The 24,536-nt window shown below is 41.1% G+C and overlaps 1 protein-coding gene across 2 annotated transcripts in view; it reads left to right on the plus strand.

Moving 5' to 3' along the window:
- The window catches only part of LOC117425070 (ski oncogene), a 70,614-nt gene extending 47,074 nt beyond the window's left edge, over positions 1-23,540 (plus strand). Inside the window, exons 2-7 of one of the 2 annotated variants that reach the window (XM_059002496.1) lie at positions 12,772-12,891; positions 13,718-13,836; positions 15,005-15,291; positions 15,504-15,811; positions 16,820-17,050; positions 19,242-23,540. In XM_059002496.1, coding sequence (XP_058858479.1) covers positions 12,772-12,891; positions 13,718-13,836; positions 15,005-15,291; positions 15,504-15,811; positions 16,820-17,050; positions 19,242-19,421 — 1,245 coding nt within the window. In that variant the 3' untranslated portion in view covers positions 19,422-23,540. The remainder of the gene's footprint in view (positions 1-12,771; positions 12,892-13,717; positions 13,837-15,004; positions 15,292-15,503; positions 15,812-16,819; positions 17,051-19,241) is intronic. The other variant, XM_034041733.3, reaches the window with a different exon arrangement.
- The last annotated feature ends 996 nt before the right edge of the window (positions 23,541-24,536 follow it).

Genomic DNA, 24,536 nt, shown 5'->3' on the forward strand with positions numbered 1-24,536 from the left:
GTGGGTAAAATGTATAGCACAGACAATTGCCATGGGAACCAGACACAGCTGCTTAGTCCCAGAGCTCCTGCTGTACAGGAGACTAATGCAGACAGCAGCAACTCGTACGTACAAACTCAGCATGCAAAGAGAAGCACCTTCCTAGTCCAGCAAGGAACAGAGCGATGGGGAATACATCTCTGAATCCATTCAACACCCCCTACCTGTATTTAAATAATGCAGTAGTGAGTTATATATATTTGTTCTTTTGTCTGTATAGCTATTTTGAAAACAGGTTCAAATGCAGTAGATTCAGTAGTGTGGACTGCAATTTCAGTGGGGTACGTTTGCTGTTTAAATCCACGACTGCATTTTGTTCGCTTAGGCATATTGCAGTTAAACGTGAGACAGTACACTGCTTAGTTCGTAATCTGCTTTTACTGCAGTTGATCTCCATTTGTTTTGAGGTTAATATAAAAGCGTGTAGGCTATGTTATCCAGTAACCTGGTAACCATTTCCAGTGTTGCGGACTGTCACCTATCTTCCAGCTAATAAAAGTCCAATGGTTTTGCATTAAATTTCCTTTGTTTGGGTGAGGCTTGTCGTTTTCGCTTTCCAAGTGGTTTGCAAATGAGCCCTGGTGTTTCCATCCCTTTAAAAACAAAAAGTTTCCCTTTGTAAAGCTGCCCTTGTATCCATGCACAAACATGCAAAGCAGCACATGAACCTCCGACCCTAATTCTGCCTCTTTTCCATACCATTTGACTGTCTGAAGGGATAAAAAAAAAAGGCTGGATATCGACAGTTTAAAAATAATTTTAACTCCAATTGAATTTTGTGTCTCTTCCCTCTATGCATGACATCTTTAGCTGTGTTTGGATAGCAATACAGTGTTATCAACGGGCTGTGTGCTAAATGCTAAGACAGGCGGAAAGATGCTGTGTGGGAAAGGTTAACTATAGATAGGGTTTAGCTGCAATCTTGTGCCTATGATACGAAAGGGTTCTGTCTAAATGCAATACACAATGCAGCCAGGCACTAACTACAGTATATTGTTGCTCAGTAATAATTAGCCTTAATGTGCCTTAATATTTGTACAATATAGCTGACCTCTGATGTGCGTCACATTTAATCGTGTATCATTTTTAATCAGTCTATTTCCATAGCGTCTGGCCGTGCAGGGTCTCAGCGGTAAATCGGGGATACGCGGGGATACCAAATGGCTTAGTCGTCTGTCGACACCTGTCTTATCCTGCAACGGGAGAGAAGCAGCAAACTCTCATAACCGGCTCTTTTTTTTAATCAACTCAGATATTCCTCTCCCCCCAGGAAAGGCTGCCAGTTACGTCTGGAAGTCCCAGCTGTAGATCAGACCCTTCATCTCGCTTAGGCTAACCACTTGGCCTTTCTGATGATATACTGATGTTTGTACAGTGAACTTGGAAATAAAATGACGCAGTATCTACAAGCGACTTTTTTTTTTTTTTTCTCATTATTGTCAAACCGGTACGTTACTCGGAATCTGTAGTACAGAAGGTCTTACAGTCTTTTTAACTATAGGTTTCACTTGACACCTCTCAAGCAAAAACCTGTAGGTAGATTTCAAGATAGGAGGACTAACTATACATTTGGAGATTGCATCACATACTGGAAAAATCAAATCAAGAGGGGTTTCGCTCGGAGCTGTTAATCTGTATTTTTTTTTTTGCCAGTTTCAAAGAGAGGCAGACAGTGCTTGGGAGTTCTATTTTTTGTCAGGCTGTTTATAGACCTCTATTTCAGTCGGCTCTCAAGAGCCTGAGAAATTCAACTCTGATGGCTATTGAGCTAATTATAAAACCCTAGGTCATTTTCACGACTCCCAGCGTGGCAGAAACACTGTGCCAGGCTTTTTCTAAATGTGACCTAGCTGTGGTCATTGGCACCTTTACCTGCTTGAATTGGCAGTGCCCACCTCAGGCGTTTTCAAGTCAGACTCTTGCTAGGTCAAACGCTGACAGCTGGTCTGCACCAAGGTGTCGGAACTCATTTTCTTACCAAGCCAAAGTCTGATTTAAATGAAAGGTTTTAAGAGACCAAAGAGGGGCTCAAGAGGCCAGTGCTGCTATGCAGTTTTTGTTTGAGCTTTTATATACAATGCATGTCATTTTTCATTGCATGAGCAAAAAAAATCCTTCCAGCGTCTAAAAAAGGAAGATAAAAAAAGAAAAAAAAAATACCCAGCTGAATACATGTACCTGTCGCAAGAAGAAACCCGAAACAGTATCTTTTAAGAAAAGCCCGTCCCACAAGACAAAGCAGGGTTATCCCCATTCTTGCCAGACCTGCATTTCAGCTTGATTTCCCACTGACAGTAGACACTGCAGTGTGTGAAGAAGTAGCAGAAACTTACTGTACAGGTTTGAACTTCAGGGAACGGGTCTCGCTGCTCACTCGCCAGCACACTGCCCTCCAGCAGCAGAGCTGTCACTTGAAATTCTTGACTGTATCAGTCGCTGTTGTCATGGTTGTTCTTGCAGAGTGCTTGTTAAACCAGCGGGACCTTACGCTGCTTTACTGGGGCAATTTTTGTACATAAACTAGAAGTAGCTATAAAATCACCTGGTAAAGCTTTAATTTCTTTATTTCTTTCGTATCAAAAAATGATTTGAAGTCTTACCGAGAATCAGAACCAACAGTGTGTTGTTTTAACTAAACCATTCTCTGTGTGTGTGTGAATGATGCTGGTGGGGAGAAAGGCGATCTTGTCTCCAATGTTAACGCTGTCTCAGCAAACCGAAAAGATCAATCTGCCTGATGAAGTCTCTTTTTAATTGTGGGAGGAAGACAGTTGAGCTACTGCAGAAGATGCAGTAATAAACACACATCCAGCTCTCACTCTTACGCAGACACAGGCACACGCATCCCCAAACCACACACAGATAGCTAATAACAACTTCTAAAATGGATATCTGGCAAGGAGACAGGATTCCAGTGTCTGCACCGCAGACGATAATAATTACTCAAAATGCTAATTAGTCTTCTTCTTTCTCTTTGCATGCGCTGCCTCTGTTTGCTGGATGTTGGCTGTAGGTGAGTTTACCGCCTTTATGTTTTCATGCACAATGCATGCATTACATGCTTACAGAATTTGCATTTTGCTTCCTTTTCTAGGTCAAGTGGTGTTTATCCTTTTAACTTACGGTGTGAATATGTATTAAGGTAATTGGTCCTTAAGGCCACTTAAAGAACTGAATGGCAATGCTTAGGGCTTCTTTTAGAGCAATTAATGCTCACAGGAATTTGACATTGTCACTAGGGCTATGGTGGGGCCATTGAGGTTAGTATACAGCCCTTCAAAGGGATTTCTGGGGTTTAATTAGCTGACCATTATATTGGATAACGTTCGGGTAAAACACACTGCACGTGAGGAAAGAGGCTGGTTGCTTTTCAGGAGGTTTGCGTGATTGTGGGTCTGTCCCCCCCCCCCCCCCGCTCTCTATCTCTCTCCCTGTGTCTGCTGCATAAGGCAAGTGAGGTTCATTGGGAAGATAGAGGAAGAGGCTTTTGAAATGCTAAGACTCTTAATTGGTTGTCTGTCTTTATGCAGTGATCCGTGGCTCGGGGAGTGGTGGCTTTAGAAGTAATAACGCGTGGGTTTCCTTAGCCAAGGCTAATCCTTAAGTGGGGAAGCTGTTACTTGACGGAACTCAAGTCTGGCCAGTAACAGAGTCTTCTGCTTCAACAATCAATAGCTCGTATGCATTGCAGTATTCATGTGCGTATTTATTAATATGCATGTGCTGTGTATAAAGGGTATCATTTCAAAACAGGTGTATTCTGTAGACATCCTTGCCTAAATGAGTTTTAAAAAAAAACAACTATGTTCTAGATATTTGGTAAAGGAGTGGGCCATGCATATGAATTCACATTGCATTTTTTTTAATGCAGAACGTTCATACTGTCAACACACGTGTTGGTTATTTAAAATAAATAAGACGGCAACGTAATCCGGGGGCGAAGTGATGTCTGGTCCATCTGGTAGCTGGCTGCCTGTATCGCTGAGCCCTGCCGTGCGAACAACACAGCCGCTGCGTCTTTCAAGGCCAAGCGAGTAGCCATTGGAGGCTTGCTTTTAGAGCTTTGATGTGATTTGTTATGATGGGATAAGGCTCGTCTCCTCAACTTAGCTTGATGGTTTAGTTTTTTTCATTTTGTTGCCGTGCCTGTATTACTGTCACATGTCCGCACATGTGCTTCGTGGCCTGATAAGGCTGTCTGGGCTGCCTGCTGGTGGTCCACTAGCGAGTAAAAAAAAAATAGGGCATTGCGTGGCTGTGTCTACCACTTATTTGTGATCTCAGCTGGCGAGACGCTACCCTTCTGGGTATGTATATTGATTTTTTTTCAATCAGTTTTTTTTTTAAAACTGCTGTGCAATGTAGTATATTCATATTGCAATGGGAAATCAGCCTCTGAAGTCATGCTTCATTGAATTGCAGTACATGCTTCCGAAAGATACCAGGCCCTTATTTAACATTTCAGAGAGACTCAGGTATTACGAGGAAATTCAGATGATCCAGATACAACCTGTCAGGGAATTTTAAACCCTGTTTCGTGCACCTCATTGCAAAAAGAAGAAAGTTAGCATCATTTTTATTTGTGGGACACATATGTCCCTTGTACCTTAAAGGGCCGTACAGGAAATAGATGTACTATTACGAGATTGTATTAGGCTTGACTTTTATAAACAGTGGGGATAAATAATTTAAGATGCACTGTGTCCCAAGTGTGCATATCCTGCAGTTTATTGTAGAAATATGCACTTAAAAGAAGACATTCTACCAAAAAGTGGTAAATAGTGGAAACATTCCGAGCCTCCTTTCTTCCCAAGTTTTACGGAGCTGTAAACTAAGGTATTTTTGCTGTTGCCTCTTTAAATATTTTTAAGAAGAGGTTTTCAAAATAGGGGGCCTCTTTGACGCCCAGAGAAAACAATTTTGGCTGTAACAAAATGATGAAGCTTCCTGGGCTTTCCAGTTTAAAACAAAAAAGCAAAACGACATTTCATTGGGATTGCGTAGGTGAAGTACAGGAAAAATGTTTCATAATGTTTCTGCTTTGAACCAGATTCTGATACCAAGCCTATTGAGTTTAAGTGCGAAGTGTGAAATTCTCGCTGATTTACAAAATACAGAGAAATAAAAAGGGAGACACTGCAACTACACTGTCTCCTTGAGCCAACTAGTAAAATTGACCCTCAGCTTTGTAGATGCTTTCTGATCAATATGCTGTCCATTAGTGAGAGAACAGGCATTAGAGCTGCTTTCAAAACATTTGAAATGAAATTCTACTGCTTTTAGATATCCGTTAAAACAGGGGGATAAACCAACCTTTAAACAGGGTTTTTGTCCTGGGAGCACACAGAGTTACAGCGGTTCAGGTAATGATGGATAGCACTTCCTTGCTTACAGTCAAAGCCTAATGTCACGGCCAGGATTAGATGACCCTCAAGGCATTCTCTCATCACAGGATGCAACAACACCGCCTTATACAGATGTCATATTTAATCTGCCTCTAACACAAATTCTATGTTACATTAAGAGTCACAACATTTCTAAGAGAATTCGGCGCTGTTAGGTTAATGGGGAAAAGCACGACAATTCGTTTAGCACATGCCATTTTGCTTCAGCCAAAAACTAGAAATAAACTAGTGAATCGTTAGTGTTTTACTAGGTTTGTCTGTCAGTGCTGTATGGTTTTACAAAGCTGGCGAGGTTTTCAGGACATGCAGTGTTTGGAGGTACAGTTCGGCTCAGTAAAGAGTTGAAAGTGCGTTGTTTGGTTTTGTTGTTTCGAAGGAGCATGGAAAGTACAGCTGTGGCTGCAAGGCAGCTCTCTCTCTCTCTCTCTCTCTCTCTCTCTCTCTCTCTCTCTCTCTCTCTCTCTCTCTCTCTCTCTCTCTCTCTCTCTCTCTCTCTCTCTCTCTCTCTGCTATCTGACAGCCCCCCCCCCATCACCACCTTGTATCAGCAACGGATTTGCAGGGTTCCCACACAGGCACTTGCCAAAGCAAACTCCCAGAGAGGAAATGAGGCCTTTTCTTTCAGCTCCATCCCTCAGACCTGGTTTAGACCGGTCTCAGCCGCTGGCTCCTTTCCAGTACCGCGAGGGGGGGGGGGGGGGTGGAGGGGGGGGGTTGTGGTAATTAGGCTACTGGAACTGCTCCTTCTTTATTTATATCCCATCCCCATCCCAGTGCCATGTAAAGGCCTCACTGTCTTAGCCGGCTTTCCAATGCGAGTGATTGTGGAAGATTGTCAGCACTGTGTTCGTCCTGTGTGCTGTATACAGTACAGAATTGAAGCCGGACAATGCTGGGATTGCAGTTTTAGCAGGGACTGGTAAAGCGTTATTCTGTCTTTAATTATGAAGAACTGACGGTTCAGTCTACATATCTTGTTATCATGATGTACCATTTTAATGGTGGTGGTGCCACAAATATTGATTTTAAAAAGGGCATGGTATGTAATGTACACCCATGTTTTATATATATATATATATTCATTTTTATATGTATAATATTTTGCCAGGAATGGTAAAAATGAAAACAACGTTCTATGTTTATTTAAATACATTGACAATAAACATGAAAATCATTTAACCCTGTCCGGTACAAGAGATATAGGTGTCCTACAAATAAAACAAGGTGCTAGCCTTCTTGTTTTTGCAATGAGGTGCACGAAACAGGGTTTCAAATGTACTGACAGCTTGGATATGGTCAGATGTTGGGGGGGGGGGGGGGGGGGGTCGCACACCTGTGCTCCGCAGTCTGGTGGAGCTTGTCTCTAGCGCTTCTTGTTTTCGGGTTTCTAGAAGTCCCGAGCCCAGCTGTAGAGCTCAGCCTCCCTTTGATGTGGCTCTGAGCAAGGACCACGTCAGTGTTCCTCTCAGCTGAGATCATAGTCTGATTTAGCTGGCTGGGCCCTTGTTGTGGTGTCTGGGAGTGGCTCCAGTTGGAGGCTGTTATGTCTGGTACTCGGACTCTTCCTGGAACTGAAAACCTCAGGCTAGGAACAGCGCTAGACAGACCATTTTGGGAAACCAAATGTGGTGTCAGTAATAAGAGACTCATCTTGCATATTGATTCCTAGAATCCTTGTTCCTGGAAGGTGAGTCGGTTTAGGGGTGGGCAGGTAAACCAGGTTAAGGGTTACTGAGAAGATCAAGCCTGCTTTTAACAACAAATTCAAACTGTAGATCCTGTTTTACTAAACGTAATTTACTTAATTCACTAATCAGTATTCACAGTCCTAAAAAAAGACACTGAAAGAAACTTAATGAAGTGAGCAAGATTCGAAAAAAAGTCAACACTAAGGCAACTTTAATGTGGCAACGTTTTAAATAATTTCCAGTAATAAAAACAAGACAACCATTAAAACATAAGAATAGTTTTATATATTGTTTAAAAGAAAATAATAATAATAATAATAGGTTTTTGAAGAATTTAAAACATATTAGGACTACTCTAGTATACAGAATAATGATAGAAGACATTCCTGGCTCAGTTCTGGGTAGTTTGCATGCATCACGTCCTTGCAGCATGCAGATAATATGCAAAAATGCATAGCTTATCCACGTACTGTAGATGCTTTGTAGACCAAGGATGCGAAGGAAAAAAAAAGGATCTAAATTAAGGATTGTGTTAATTTGCTTGTGGGCCAGGTGATTCATTAAGTAGACACATTAAGAATCAAGACCCTCATGGTAACAGGAATTTACTCAGTGTTGTTGCTTAGATGTATTTAATGCGAGCTATCTTAATGAGCTCCCCATTAGCTAGCACTGTACCTGCAAAACTGATGCTTGTTTCCAGAGCTATGTGTGCCTCTGCTCTCATGCTGGCTGCCTCAGACAGTTTGAAATGCCTGTTTTGTCTAGCAGAATCGGATTCAGACACAGTGTACTAATGCACGCTGTTGTCGTCTTGTCTGGTGCATAGTTTTCTGTCATCTGCAGGCTAGTCATCGAGGTTAGGGATTTGGAACGATGCAAATTAAAAAGAGCTTACGCAGCAACAGCAGGGGTGATTAAAATAGACGCAGTGGTAGAGTATTAATTCTCTTTTATTTTCACTGGGCCTTGTGATCTTAAAATGTATATAAAAAGAAACCCCCCAGTGTTTGTTTGAAGATTTTAACTGCAATGAAGACTGGTTAGCAAGAAAAGGCACGCAGGTATGTAAGCTTGTCTGTGTGTTTTAGGATGTACTCGACCTGGAGTTGTGATGCAGATAATTAATCTTCTAGGAGTACAAGCTGTTATTCTCTGTTCTGCCCTCCAAAATAATTGGTCTAAAAGTCACCTTTATTAGCGTCGGGATCTGACTGCAGTGCAGTCTCCAATCCATTAGCACAGTACTCCCACAGTCGTACTACTTTCATTAGAAACAAACCTCCCCCAAATGTATTAGTAATCTTGGTTGCCATACCGACAGAATGTTCCAGTATTTTTTTTTTATCTGCGCCCTTTACTCTTGTACTCAAATTGGATGTCGTAACACCCTGACCCTGGTTCCCTAAGTTCCCAATTCACCCAAAGTTGAGGCTCTGCAACGTTTATGGCCACTGATCTCCTACACATTTTAACCACTCTGCAGCGTGCCTTTCTTGGAAGGTAATCTCACAGATTTCGGAAGTGAGTTAAAGATAGTTAAGACTTCGTTATCATAATTTCAGTTTCAAAAACAACAACAACTAATTGCAATTAGCTGCCACCCTATACATCCAGCCTACATTGAGCCCATCATTTTGCAGAACCCGAACGCAATGAAAGGAGAAAGACAAGTGCATTGGTTAGTTTTAAAGAAGACTGCTATTTAAGTATTTTTCTAAAGAAAAAGCAAAGCTTCTTTATACTTTTTTTTTTGAAGTCGTGTCTGACACCTGCACATCCGGGGCAGTCAGTCTTTGAGGTTTGCTGAAGAGACAGCAGACAGGGGGCTCTGGGTTTCTGCGGTTAGCGCTCAGTGAGAAACCCTGTTGCCATAATTTCCACCCAAGAGCTGCACCGTGCTGTGTTACAGGAAGGCCCACCCTTCCGCTTAAATGCCCCAGCCGCAGAGCTCGGAAGAGGCCAAGTGCAAGTCATGGGAGGGGTGGAGGGAGCTGAGCCGCTCGAGACTGTGTGAATTGAAATCTAAAACGTTTCTTACATTTTCAGCCTGCCTTGCTTTTAATCAGTGCCTGTTTCTGCTGAAATACAATACAGGAAGGCTGGTGTGTTAATGAGCAGGGACTGGAGTGTTTAGTTTACTAAAGAATATTATTTGCACTTTGGAAAGATGTATGGTCTCAACCTTTTAGACCATTTGATATTTTCTCTATCTCTTTTTTTTGTTGTTTGGACGGGAAATCTTATAATCTGGGTTGAAGGAAGCTGCCACTAAACCTTCTAAGTGGGAGCTTTTTGTGGTAAAAGACCTTCGTGATAGACCTCAGAGAGGCGCTTGAGGGAGGGTGAGAGAAAGGAAGGAGATTCTGAGAGAGTGAGAGAGAGAGAGGGGTGCAGAACATGCAGGTCCTTTAAACATTGATTCTGTGCCAAGTGCCATAAAAAAAAGGCAGCAAGTGTTTCTCTTTGGGTCAGTGCACCTGCTCTGCAGCTGTCAGTTCTCCTCAGAGCTACAATAATAACCTGGCTGTGAGGACTCTCTGCTCAGGGCTCTGCTGCAGCACTGGCTTTCATTACCAGACACGGGCACACGACACACAAGTCCTTAAACTGAAGAACAATGAGGGGACTCTGCAAGGGGGTTCAGTAACTTCACTGCTTAACGTGAAGTGACACTCTGCCTAGCCCCCCGCCTCTATTTGCATGACAATCAAATTATGCAATCAGTGCTAATTTGGAATTCAAATGGTCAACATGGATATTTTGGTGGTGATTTGCATTGTTTTATATGCACGTTTTGGTTTGATTAGGTGAGTGGGGTGAGGTTAGGGGGCTCTGTTCCCTACATATACTTTCATGCTAATAATTTTTAGGAAAAGAGCTGCGTTCAACAAGTTGAGGCATGCCTTTCTGCACACCTAAACCAAAGAAAGCCTTATCTGCAGGTGCTCCGTCCATGCAATATAAAACAACGAATCCCGATGTGCTGATAAAGATGGAATGTGGAGTAAGTTCATTAAAATCAAAGTGTATTTGTGTTTACTACTATAGCAAAACATTTCTTATCCTAAGACTGTTTTATTATGATAGTCTCATAATGCTATTATGATGACGGATGACCGTTAATTGCCCTCCAGATATTTAGACCTGCCATTACACCGACTAGAAAATGATGCTTCTTGCTTTTTCGCTGGGCTTGTTGGCCCCATGGAGTCTCCCTGGCTCTTGTCCAGAGTTTAGTCTCATTTCCACATTGCCAGCCTGCATATGTTACAACTTGACGCAGGCATGCAGTACTACCTCAGCCAATGAGCTGTGGCCCTTCTGTCGGCTGGGTAACATGTATCGCGATTTCTCAGTTCGAGTTAAGATAGCAGAACCCATCTATTTTCTGCAGTAAAATCACAACGAGCAAATCCTGAGCCCACTTACAGAAACAAGCTAATGTATACAAGCTAAAGTACAAGACAGTGACCATCGTGAAACCATATCCCTTTAAATATGCTAATGTCTACAATTCACTCCACAGACCCCCTGCTGTTTGTTTTTACACTTGACCCCCGAGTCCTATTATAGCAGCATGTGATTTAGGTCCCAAAATGGTCGTCCCCGCTCACAGCCTGAACAAAATGCAGAGCTAGCAGACAGGAGGAGGTGGTGGTTGAGAGAAAACTGGCTTTGCACCAGCCCGTCACCACCTGTTTGGCTTCTTCTGCTTGATCTCCCCCTAGCCCCAGAGCGGACAGACTGGGGATGTCAGCAGGGGTTTGTCAAATACCTTCCCGCTGCGGTCACCACCACTGTGCCAGAGAGAGAGAGGGGAGGGAAGGGGTGCGGAGGGGGTTTGTTAACTGTATAAAAGCAGGTTTGGTCTAATGAAATCTGTCTGCGCACTTTATTTTTAACCAGTACTTTTAACTGGAGATTTACTGGAAACAGTGGTTTCCTTAATCTGTGTATTAAACACGTCAACAGTTGTTGCACAGTTTGTACTGGCATCTTGCTCGACTAGTACAGTAGCTGTGGAATTTCTCCTGTAGCTACTGGAATTCAGAAGGGAGCCCCTGACTAAAATAGCATGGAAGGGTTGTGTGTGAATGTGTTATGGCGTGCAAACACGAGTTACCATTCGTAGTTTATACCAGTTTAAAAATAAGAGGACGCAACTGTTAGACCCATAGACCCTCCAGTCTGCTTTCATTTTGAACTTTAATTTGAGCTGGGATTATCACAATTTGCAGTGTCTCTATTTTAAGCGATATGAAAAAAAGGTTGCAAGTAAAGAAAGTTTTGCATGGATATTGACACCAGTAAGCCATTGCATCTTTGTTTTTGTTTTGTTTTTTGTTTGAGGTATATTTAGAACCCGCTATTTTATATAAATAGATAGACTTTTTTACACTGCTATCTTTCTAAGCATGATAGCACACATCCAAGCTGTACACTTCTCTCAAATTGTTCCCAGCGTGCATTGCATTGGAGTTTCAGCTTTTTCAAGTACAGAAAAAACAAAGCTGCATTCTGTCGCTGTATCCGTTATCCAGTGCAGCTGTGGGTACTGAAGTCATCCACGCAGCAACTACAATACACAGCATGCAACAGAATCCCCTCTGTTTTCATAAAATGTCTTTGCACCACTAAACCAAAAAAACAGGGAAGGCAGTGCGGTCAGTCATCCCTTGTTTGTTCCTTCCTCCCTCTCGTCTCAGAAGCTGTTGAAAGGTAATGCACAGTGCTTTATACAACATGTCTACACTGATGCTAGCTGCAAGGACAAATGCAGTTGTAGCTATTAAAGCTGGCTGCTATGTTAAAATCAAATTACATAAAACCTTGTTAAAAGCGTGGCTGCAAGGCCTTGACTTTTATTGTCATCATTTAGAGCTTTTATTTCTTTCTATTGCTGGTATTTGAAAGCCTGTCCTGAGCTGAACAGTCTTGGTTCTAGCGGGCTATCCTGCTTTCATCCAGTTTAAACAAAGTGGAAAGGTGGCAAATTGGGCCTTCTCCCAAGTCTCAATGTGCAAAAATCGGTGTGGCTTAGCCAGTCACAAACCCAGGTGCTTACATCACTCAGACACTTACGCTTGGCCTGAAACGACTTTGAAATCCTGGTAGAGGAAAAACTTGCTTGTCTGTCTTTTTGAAAGGCCGTGCTTAAATTTGTCAGCGAAATGAATGGTTTCTGTCAGGGTCTGACCTGTTAACTGGATCTGTCAGTCCTGGAGACTGTGTGGTAATGGCTCCGGCTCCAGCTCCTGTCTCCGTGTCAGGACTGTAAATCGGGGCAATGGCTGTAATTCTGGAGCCATATGGAGCTGGGAACAGGGAAATGTAAGGTTTAATGCCCCTAAATTGGATGTTATGGAGGAGAAAATCAGGAATTAGATGCTATTTAAATACCTGTCTCAGCATTTTAATGTGCTTCATATTTATACAGCTTATGATAATGCAAAGACTGCTATGGGTTCATATTTAAGTGGCATTACCAGGATGGCAACTTTGCGGCATAGAAAGCTGCGAAATAAAGGGTTTTGTGTTGTTAGCAATGGATTGTCTTTGAAAGCAGATATACAATTCAGGGAGAATTTTGGGGTAGTTTTAGTAACAAGAAAATATATTTTGTTGTTGTTCCTCAGACCTCAGATCCGATCCCAGCAAAGAAGTCTAAACATGAAGATCCTTTCTCCCAGTCGCCAACAACAGACAAGGAGAAGCAACCCGATTGGCTACGGTCTCTCGCCTCCTCAGCAAATAAGGTGCAGTGATGGAGTGGAACATTTTTCTCTTTAGTTCTGTTACTGTGGATTAACTGGGCCATCATATCTTGGCACATGTGCTCTGGTCTTCAGGCAGAAAGATGCAGACTAGAACTGTGTTTTCTGCTGTTCTTCACAGGGAGTGTTTTCAAAGGATTCAGTTGGTGTCAGTGGCTGTATATCAACCTTGGCAAGGTGTTGACACATTCTGCTGACTCCCAAGAGTGTAGTAGCCTCTGTGTATTGCAGTTAGTGGCTGCGTTCTTTAGATGAGTTGTAAACCCATTACCTTATCTGTCTGGAGACTGATAACAGATGCAGTACTTGTGGGAAAGGAGCCTGTTTTAGGAACAAGCTTGTGCAAGAACAGTATGTATCCTCCAAATGTTGTGACACACAGGTTTCTGAACGTACCGTTCTGCAGAAGCTCGAAATAACTTAGGAAAATAACTTCTTGGATGAAACAATAAGCCTGTTTCATTGAAATATTTCCATTTAGACTTTTTTGATTTTAATTGAATACACGCAGAATACATTGCTGTCTTTATGAGTCGTTTAACCCCTTAAGGTACACAAGGAAGTGAGCGCTTCTCGTTCAAACAGTTTCTTCTTAAATTTGAGAGCGACTCAAGTACCATGAGGAGGAAACTGACAATTTGGATGACCAGATCCAACCTGCCATTTTAAACCATGTTTCTGTGACCCTCATTGCAAAAATAAGAAAGTTATTTGTGGGACACATATGTACCTTAAAGGGTTAATCATGAACAAACTGGCATTTCAATAAGGAATTTCAGCTAATCGTTTCCTTCTCTGGTTGTCTTAGCAGGGCATCGGCTGTATCCATCCTCGACAGCGGCCCTCAGCGTTCCGACCCTGGTCTCCTGCAGTTTCAGCCAGCGAGAAAGAGACCGCTACACACCTACCCGCTACAGTTCGAGACAGGTATGTGGGACAAGTAAAGCTTCATTAGCAAAACACTGTCCTTTTAAAGGTTCACTGCGGCACACCATGGTGTAGTAAAACTTCATAAGGCCCAGATAAGTATAATGGTAAAATCTGTGGCAAAATGCATAAGCACGGCAATCTGCAAAAATCATTTACTGTTTTAAACTTATAGAAGGGTGGTTCTGATTTGCTAAGCTTTTCACTGTTGCAAATAATGCTAGTCAATGTTTTTTTTTTAACATTCTGGGTTTCATTTCTGCTTTTGAAATATTTGTTAAAGCTTAGTCAATACACCACATGTATTTGTAAAGTAAAAGGGACCAGAAACTGCTGCAGTACATGACCTCGCATTTTCATTCAAGTGTTTTGACTAAGTGTAATGTAGGCTGTGCTGGCTTTCAGACCATGCAGTGTTGATGGTACTCATGTCTGTAGAGTCAGCCTGCATAGGGAGTGATGTGCACTCTGTCAGCCTCACTTTTACACTTCAGACATTAGTTTGCATAAAATAAACATCCCCACATGCTGTACGTGTCTGAGTCTGCAGGGTCCAGACATCCACACATTGCATGCTTGTGGCACTGCTCATAACCTTCACCACCCACATGTCAGTGCGCTGTCAAGGAAGGGTATGGATAGGTTAAATGGCAAGGGATTCATTAAGTAGAAAGATACATCAAGAGGCTTTTTTATTCTCCCCTAGGCAGCCAGCAAATAGAAACACTGTTTTTTATATGCTGATTTACTGATAATAAGTTGAATAATAAGCGAAGGCTGTTAGTAGTGCACACCTTTTCTATAAGCCATAATGTGCCAGCCAGTGCTGCAAAGTGAGTGAACTGTAGTTATAGTTATGCATTGTGGTTGTTTACCTTATTAAATGAAACTTACAAATGCTGCAGAATGTGCCCTGCACAGAGAAATCAAAAAAGGGTTATTCCAAAGGTGGCCATAGCTGGCCCTTCCACTCCAATCCTGGTCTGAATTGAACCGAGTAAACCTCCACTCAGACCCTGAAAGAATTAAATATATACTTGTTAAATCTGGAGAGAAATGGCCCTCCAGGACCGTGATTAGACACCCCCTGGCTTTCACAATGGTAGCTAGGTTTTATTTAGTTTTTAGCATCCAGTTTCATATATATCTTCCTCTGTTTTTGCTACAGCTTGTACAACTACAAAAGTTTAGAAAACGCTGTGGCCCCCAATGTGGCCCTGACGCCCTTGCCCCATCAGAAGGTGGAACAGCATTCCCCGTCCACGCCGAGCGCCTCCCAGGGCAACAGCAGCGAGGCCCCAAGCAACGGCAGCTGCAGCAGGCCACGCAAACGTCGGCTCACCGGCGAGCCCCAGCCCGCCCCGGAGCCGCCCAGCACAGCCGTCTCCGCCAGCACTGCCCCCCAGGAGGACAAAGACTCAGAGGGCGAGATCGAGGTGGAGAGCCGTGAAGAGTGTAAGTGGAGCTCGAGTCTGTGTGGTCACTTAGGGGACGGAAACGGTTATCTACTCACTAACTAACTGCAAGAAAGTTTAAAAAGCCTAGTCTTGAAAAGCCTAGTTTATGAGCAATGAAACTAATTAAGCTGCAAATAATGCATAATTAACAGCTGGGGCTTGCTGTCTGGTTGCCATGCAGTGACACATGCTGTTTGTTCCTCTTTCCAGTCGCATCATCCCTGTCCTCCCTCTCCTCCCCTTCCTTCACCTCCTCGAGTTCATCAGCCAAGGACCTGAGCTCGCCAGGGACCCAGGCTCCGCTGTTGGCGGGGGGTATCTTTGAGGGCCCCACCGTCCTCGGCGAGGTGCCCTGCGCAGGGCTGGAGACGGAGCTGGAGGCCCTGAGGCAGGCCCTGGACAGCGGGCTCGACTCCAAAGAGGCCAAGGAGAAGTTTCTGCACGAGATCGTCAAGATGAGGGTGAAGCAGGAGGAGAAGCTGGGATCAGCCCTGCAGGCCAAACGCAGCCTTCAGCAGGTGAGGCCACACTGTATTTGCAAAGATAAATAGTCCTGCCTCTGCTTAGTGTTAAAACATTCTGAGGCTGCAGCACAGCGAGGTCAAGTGACTCGCCCCCAGGGGCACACAGTCAGTGAATCACTCAGCGGCTGAGAATGCCCATGGCTGTAATCACTAGACTAAACAGGGACAGTTGCAAACCAGAAAGACTGGTCTACAGTAAGCTTAAAATGAGCTATCTCCTGCAGTTTTAGAAGCCTTATTATAAAGACACAGCAGGAGTGAGCAGCTCACTTCAAATTGCTCATCTTACAAGCCGTGTGCCAGTAAAGCAGCAGAATGCGTTATTGTTAAGCTCAACATTGACAGGAGCGTAACCCCGGTAAGCTGACAGAAACATTTGTGCTGTGAAAGGATTTCCCATGAGCAGGCCAAGGGTGTTACCACAGAGAAAAAAACTGTTAGTCGGTAGGTTTCAGGAGGGAAGGAAGCCCAGCTTCTGGTCTCAATCTCAACTTTCGGAAAGTATCTTAACCCCTTTGAGTCCGGATCCTGAGCGCACCACTACAGCCATTGTTAGTGTTGCTGTGCTTCTAAGAAAAAAACTCACTGAACAAGTTAGGGCACACTCCTTAATGACTGCATGTTAAGTTCTGGCTCTAGGTTAAATTGATTACCATGGTGCCGTATGTCTTTGGTGTCCAGAGAGATGGTAAATGTAACTTGGTACAAGAATAGCTATCGAGAACAAAGTTTTACACCAATTAAAGGTGTGAGGAGACAGGTGCCCTGAAGCAGCAGGGTCCTATTGATGAAACAAGAACCTTTTTTTTTTTTTCAATTAACATTTGTGAAGACGCTTTCAAAAACAAGTGCTTGCTCATAATGAATTGAGGTTAGGCTTTAATATGAACGGTGTGGGGGGGCAGGGGGAGTATCAGGATCCATTCAAGAAATAACGGTGCATGTAATTGCATTTGAGGGGCTTGTTATTAAGTGTTCACACTGTTTCTCCCCCACCGACAGGAGCTGGAGTTTTTGAGGGTGGCGAAGAAGGAGAAGCTGAGAGAAGCGACAGAGGCCAAGCGCAACCTGAGGAAAGAGATTGAGCGTCTGCGCGCGGAGAACGAGAAGAAGATCAAGGAGGCGAACGAGTCACGGATACGACTGAAGAGGGAGCTGGAGCAGGCCAGGCAGCTGCGGGTGTGCGACAAGGGCTGCGAAGCAGGGAGGCTGAGGGTCAAATACTCCGCACAGGTATGGGGGCTAACACCTTACACACCGCAAGACAGCTGCTCCACGGGCTGTGTGTTAATCTTCTAAAACAGATTATTTACTACAACATGGATCCACAGTAGTTTAATTTAGTTTTAACAAGGAGAGAAATCACCAACAGGATTAAGTAAAAGGCTCTTTAAGATAAAAACAAACAAAAGTGTGATGTTCTACCATTGTCAGTATGTTGTTGTGTTTTTAAGCTTAGCGAGCAGAGTCCACAGCAACTGGTTTAGCAACACAAATCATATGTATGCTTCTGAATCTGTAGCTTTGCAACATCAAAACTGATGAGATGCAGGGCGAGATGCATCTTCTGGTGTTATCAGCAGATGCATAATTATGTCTATATTATTAAGGATATACTCCTGCTTTCAAGGAACACAACAAAAAAAATAGATACACATTTCTTTGCATTGTATTTGATAAACAGAATATACAGACTGGAAAAAAAAACAATTCAAATTCAAACACAACTAAAAAGGGGGTGGGCGATTATATTATTTTTTCTCGGTCTGAGTTTTATAAGAAATGGGAGTAGCCCTGAAAGTACTGATGAGAGATAACACAGGCTCAGAGAGGAAACAGGAAGTGAGGTTGACTTCCCCTAGAGCATCATGGGAAGTCTCACCGATAAGAGGAATCCAGACTAAACAAAAACCCCAGAGTGGGAACCGCATACCGGGAGTGGCCATTTCTCAACCTCCCTCGCAGGCGACAGACAGCAAGTGCTGCTTCAGTTAACTCACTAGGCGCCTTCTTCCGATAGAAGAAAACCTCAAAAACAACGCCCAAATGACTTGTTTTCGAAATTCTCCTGTTTTATATGTCAGTACATTTTGGAAACAGACTAACAGCTATTAGGAGTTTGAAGAAGAAGTGCCCGGTATAAAACACACTACTCTCCCACAAGTATTGGAAAGTGTTGTGGCCATTGCCATTGATTGTGAAAAAACAACACTCCCTGTCTTAACAAAAGATACTTCAGTATAAGTTAATTCATGAAACCTATTTAACGTCAAGCAGTCTTGATAGTCATCCCCAGCAAAGCTTCCATTGTGTTCCAACCAATGGCACTCACAAGGCCGGGACAAGGCCTTTCAGTCAGAGTGACAGTCCTGGGGCTCTATTTTGAAGCCTGTCCCGCATTCGTGTCTGAATAGGAACACATAAAAAAAAAAAAACACACGCACACACAAAAAAGTACATTACAATATTATAAAAAAAAGGGGGTAAAAATTTGCTTTCCCTGAATTTCTTGGTGTTTTATCTCACTGGTCCATGCTATCTCATTCTTCTCTCAGCCCACCCCTGCGCCTGTCAATTAGTCACCCCCCCCACCGTATCCCCACGCACATGGTTCCACCCGCTCATTGTCAACCTTGTCGCCTGGCATCTCATTCACACACACACCCTCAATGTGCAGCCTACTTACTGTCATGATGCCCACAGGTTCTCACACGCTCACACACAGTCCCCACCTTTTCACTCTCTTGTCTGTTGGAGAGACAGAGAGAGAGTCCTTAACAGAGAAGCACTTTAAATGGAAAGCCATTTCAAATCCCCAGTGGGGGACTGACTCAGCATAGATCTGAGGCTTACTACTGTACTGTTTGAGGACTTTGGTGTTGGCTGAAGCAATGCCTGGCTGTCTGGTGGGTGAAAGGATAATGTAATGTATATACACAAGATATCACATTATTTTTACATAAAATTACATTATTTTTTACACGTTATTTTTACATACAATTACCCATTTATACAGTTGGGTTTTTACTGGCACAATCTAGGTAAAGTACCTTGCTCAACGGTACAGCAGCAGTGTCCCCCACTGGGGATTGAACCCACGACCCTCTGGTCAAGAGTCCAGAGCCCTAACCACTACTCCACACTGCTGCCCTAATTTTTGATTATGTGCACATCACATGTTTAAATGGTAATAGCTGACCTCGTGTTTTTTCACATTAACCATGTTTTAGTTAGAAATAAAACAACAAGTTATTATCTGCAATAAATACACCCAATGTTTTTACATTTTTTAATTATAATTGTGTTGTTATATACTGTTATTCTAATGGCTTAAGAGTTGCTATGGCGTCAGTGAATTGAAAAAAACAATCCAAAATGTGCAAAGATGTTAAGGTGTGTTTTTTTTGTTTTTATTTCTGTTCAGATCGAAGACCTGCAGGTGAAGTTGCAGCACGCAGAGGCGGATCGGGAGCAGCTGCGAGCGGACTTGCTGCTCGAGCGAGAGGCGCGGGAGCACTTGGAAAAAGTCGTCAAGGAGCTGCAAGAGCAGCTGTGGCCAAAGTCAGGCAGCACCAACATGGCAGCGAAGGACTCTGAAAACTAAGAGCGAGAAAGAAACACACACAGAGATTTATATTATCTATACGCGTATACAGATAGACAGACGCGTGCGTGTCTGCGCGCACACATTGGTGCAAACAAAACACACAAAAAATATATAATAATAGAGACTTTGTATATTTACCTGGAGGAAATGTGTTACTTACTAACATAAGCACTGAAAAGCGCCTCTAATTAAAACAAAAATTAATAAAATAAAGAGATGAATTTAAAATAGCACAAGTAGTTTATTGTGCCTAACTATTTTCCACTGAAAACCACATTTTGGATACAGACTTTTCTACGAATAAAAGAAGTAAATAAATCATCCCGGAGCACATCTGCAGGTGCAGCAGCATCATTGGAATGCAGACAAACAACTCAAAAGAAATGTCAAGGTGCCCTCAGATCTGTTTCTGTTTGTTTGTTGTTTTTTTTCTTTTGGTTTGTATTTGTACGATTTTCTCTTTTCTTTCAAACATTTACAAGGATTTTTGTAATAAGCTATTTAAGAGACTGTATTAGAGACTTGCGTTTATATATATAAGGTTTTTGTGTTAATGAAACCTAAAACAAAACAAAAAACAAACAGGAGACTCGACAAGTGACAAGAATGACGGACTCCCGACAGTGTTGCCGATTGATGCAGTCATTAAACCCTAAACACCCGGGGGAGGAAAAGGAAAACTTATGGATATTTTTTTTATTTAAAGTAAAAAAAGTTTGCTTTTTTTTTTTTTTTTTTTTTTTGCAAGAAATGATGGAGACCCCAGAGTATGGGAGGAGAAGGCCTTTGATTTGACTGGCCTTATTCCCATTGGAATTGCAAGAATACCATGACACAGTATCGCTATTTTGAAAACTTTTATGTTAAATTGAGGTGTTCAGGGCACCCTTTGAAGAGCACTTCAGTTGATACAGTAGGTATACAAGAACTGGGATATTGTCCAAGAGATTACATGCAATATATATATATATATATATATATATATATATATATATATATATATATATATATATATATACACACACACACACACACACACAACTATTTGGGACTCGTTCCAAAATATTTTGTTCAAGGAGCGATTTTTTTGTCAGCTTATCTTTATCAATGCTGTTATGAGCATGACTACATTTAATATTTTTACCTTTGAATACTAAAAGAAATTAATAACTTGCTGCTGTTATAAATTACCAAGGCCATTTTTCTTTTAATGCAATCATTGGAAGCTTACACCTTTAGTGAGAACCTTTAGTGTTTTTTTTTGGTTTTTGATTTTATTAGTATATATATTTTTTTTTACTATAAATAATGAATCGCACTTTGTCAAAATACTGTATTCTGCATTGCATTCTCGCTTATTGTTTATGCCTTTCATTTTAAGAAAATGTACTTTCTAAAAAAAACTAAACAAAAAAACAACTCTTTTTACATCCATTCATGTGTTTCATTTATGCCATGTAAAGTACATGCTTGAAGTACAAATATTGTAAATAAAAAAAGCAAAAAAAAACAAACAAACAACCAACAACAATCTAAAACGTCTGTCACTTAATCCCAAAGGACATACAAAAATGTGGGCTGCATTCTGAATTTAGTAGAAATCGCAAATTTTGATTTTTCTTTTGCAAAATGATCCTGGTGGTTCATTTGGTTTCATTTCTTTTAAAAAAACAAACAAAAAAAGCATGACATCTTTGGAGGGGGTTGAAATATGGAATACGGAGCGGCTGATTCTCCTAAAAGTGTGGTAGTTCCAGGTATTTACAGGTGATGAGTTTGTTTCATACAGTGAAAGTATATGATGCTGCACATGAACACGAAGCATTAAAAAGACCTTTAGTTTAAAAATGGATAGATGCATTAACTTGAAGGTGAAGTGACACTTGCTGATTGGGTTACGTTCAAAACAAAATGCTCCTGAAACAGAATGGGTACAAAAATCCGAATATCGGTTGTGTTTATGCAATTATTTTTACTTGGGGATATTTTTCTTGCTTATCTTTGTTTTTGTTTTGTTTTTTTTATTTTTTAATAGCAAACCGTTATAAACTTTTTTTTTTTCATATGCATGAGATTTAAGAAAAGTCTGCCATTCGTATGTTTATTAATGGGCATTAATAATGTACATGTAAAGGGTTTTTTTAATCGTGTTATGCAATATACAGCAAACTTGTATTTTTTAAAATTTGTATTCAAGTGATACTCCTTTTTTTTTTTTTAAAGGAAACTAAATCTCATTATCTTTTCAGACAAATAATTTCTATACCTATTTGTTACTACTGATAAAAGTTCACATACATTGTTGGGAAAACCTCAAGTGCCTGAATCAAGGCATAAAGGTTTACTGACCGGGTTCAAACTTGTGATTACAATAAACCTACCTTGTCCTATACAGTAAATGGGATGCCTTCTCTGCAGTGACTGATTTTCAAAGTTCAATATTTCCTGTGTTCCTCTGTGCAGACTGTCTGATCTCAGCAAACACAGACACTACACCCTGTTTCAAGCATAGGGTGTAACTTGATTAGCAAGTTGAAGATGCCTATTTTTATCACCAGGCTTCTTTTAAAAGTGAGAGAGGGTAATTCCGTCTTAAACGGCCGCTGATTTCAGCTTGCTGTCTGTTACAAACCAGAACTAAATCCAGCACCACAAAACTACTGTTTTTTAATTCATTTCCCCTAATAATGAATAGGGAAATATATAATAATACAGTCATATAATGACACCCGTAGTAATCCACGTGTTTTATTTATTTTTTGTTGACTATTGTCTTGGGTGTACCTGTATAGCAGAGTTGTGGCAGAATGGGCCATTTACAGTTGTAGTTTAAAAACTTGCAAGTGTATGTGTGCACTGTACATGTCAAATATTGCAATGCATTTATGTATATTAGATATGCATTGGAATTATAACCCTCAATGAAATTATAGATAGTATTTATTCCCCAAAGCTATAGAATAATCATTAAGGAGTCCAAAGTTGGCACTTTTTCATGCTTAGAAACTGTGTGTTGTGCAAGTTTGCTGAATTCCTGCCATGGCAGAGCAGAATGCAAATATGTATACAATTACAAGTGTTAATTTACACTAAAACAAAAAGGTTACATTTAGTTTCCTTTAAGAAAGTTTTTTTTTTTTTAACTAAGGGAGAAGAGGTGTTTGAGGCTTTTGAACCTCCCTTTTCTAGAATATTTCATTGTATATTAAGTTAAACGGTTTATATTTAATATACACAAAACAAGAAGTTTTTATTTTCTAAACGGATGAAAATAAAACAGCAATAACTGTTCATATTACCAGAGGAGCTAAAACTGCTTCTCGTCACAAACAAAACCAACCAGTGTAAAAATTAAACAATGACAAAATACAAATTTACACATGTAAATACTTTTTCATTTTACACTATTGTATTATAAGTGTATATGGTGTTTACGTTTTTCAACAAAAACAATTCTTATGCAGTAGCCGTCATGCTTTATGAGTTGTGTTTTAATAGAGGAAAAAAAAAAAGTTTTTACTGCAGTGCGTCAGAGGAATCTCCCTACATAAACATGTCCTTTTCATTTCCCATTATTTTGCATCTTATTTTTACTATAAAATCTTTTTTTTATTATTATTATATAAAAAGAAACATTGCTTTTGATCACCAGTCCACGTATTTTATAAGGTTAAATGAAATTAGCGAATTAAGTACATTTGGTCAAGGACAGTGAAAACAAAACAACCTCATTTGCATTGCAGCTCATTCATTCTCGTGTATCTTAGCCCTGCTCTGCTGCTAACAGTATATCAACTTTACAATTCTAGAACTATTTTTATGTAAGAGATAAATGTATGCTTTCTCGTTTATTAATGCCACATTTACAAAACAAACAAAAAAAAAGCTTGGCTTATTTATCTATTTTGTATTCCTTGTATTTTTTTTGCGTCTTTTTTCCCACTCTTTCCCCTCTTCCCTCTCCCCTCTCCCCTCTCCCCTCTCCCGACACAGACTATATTGTAAAATAAAGGACTTTATGAGATTATGTATGAAAATAGCTATGCTTATATACCACAGTGACTGAATGTACAGTGTATAGATGCATTACCAGAAATAAAGTTGTTTGTCCAGATAGTTGGCTTCTCCTGTTTCATTGATAAACTTTTTTTTTTTTTTAATGGATAGCTGCAGTAAGCCTTCGCTCGGGTGAACAGTTTGCAAAACTGTTAAACAATTCTGAATACCCCTTCGCTGTGTAACATTAGTAGTTTGTTTCCCATGGAAGAGTTCAAACTCTTCACTCAAAAGCCTAGTAAACTGATCTAAAGAGTAAAGTCAAATGCTAAAGGGCTGCATTCAAGCTGTAATTGAGTGTTCTGAGACAGGTAACCAGGTTAGAAACAGTTGTCATGGTGTCTGGAGATTTTCACATGACCTGGCCCTACACTTCTTAATGCATTACGCCCTTACATACCCTACACCTAACCCCCATAATTGCCTCATTATCTCCTGGATCAGCTTTCAGGTTACAGCACTGTTGACATGCCCTGTCGTAATGTGTCATGTTTTCCCATAAGGTGACCAGGTGTTTGCAGAGAGACTGTCCAGGTTCAACCACTGTTTCATTTGCCCAGAGATTTCAAATTCTGAAAAGGTACTGTATGTGGCTGAAACTTCTTTAACGCTGGGAAGATGGGTGCTACCAGTATAGTTCCAATCCCACTACAAATCAGTAAATGAGATGACCAAACGATTGGAAACAGAGGGGTAGAAATGGAAAGATTCCACAGAATTGTAGCAACTCTAAATCAGATGGCAACACAATCTACGGGGTCCTCTGTTTACTATCCAATTGTTGCAAATGATGTGCTGCAAGCAAGTAGCGCAGAGATAAGAGTTTGTCCAGATAGGAACAGAAAAAAAAATAACACATAAGCCAGTAACGCAAAACAATCCATCAGTGGGTTCCAAGTTTAGCTTTTTAAAACCAGAACCACAAGGTAATCCCAGATATCGTAATCCCATACAGTGTTATAGTTTTGAAGTAGCCACTGCCAGTGTAAAAGCAGAGTCCCTCTTTACATTACATGTCTCTAATGACTGTGTACTGACCAAATAGTTACTACAACC

The sequence above is a fragment of the Acipenser ruthenus genome, chromosome 27 (genome assembly GCF_902713425.1).
Source record: "Acipenser ruthenus chromosome 27, fAciRut3.2 maternal haplotype, whole genome shotgun sequence".
NCBI classification, from domain to species: Eukaryota; Metazoa; Chordata; class Actinopteri; order Acipenseriformes; family Acipenseridae; genus Acipenser; species Acipenser ruthenus.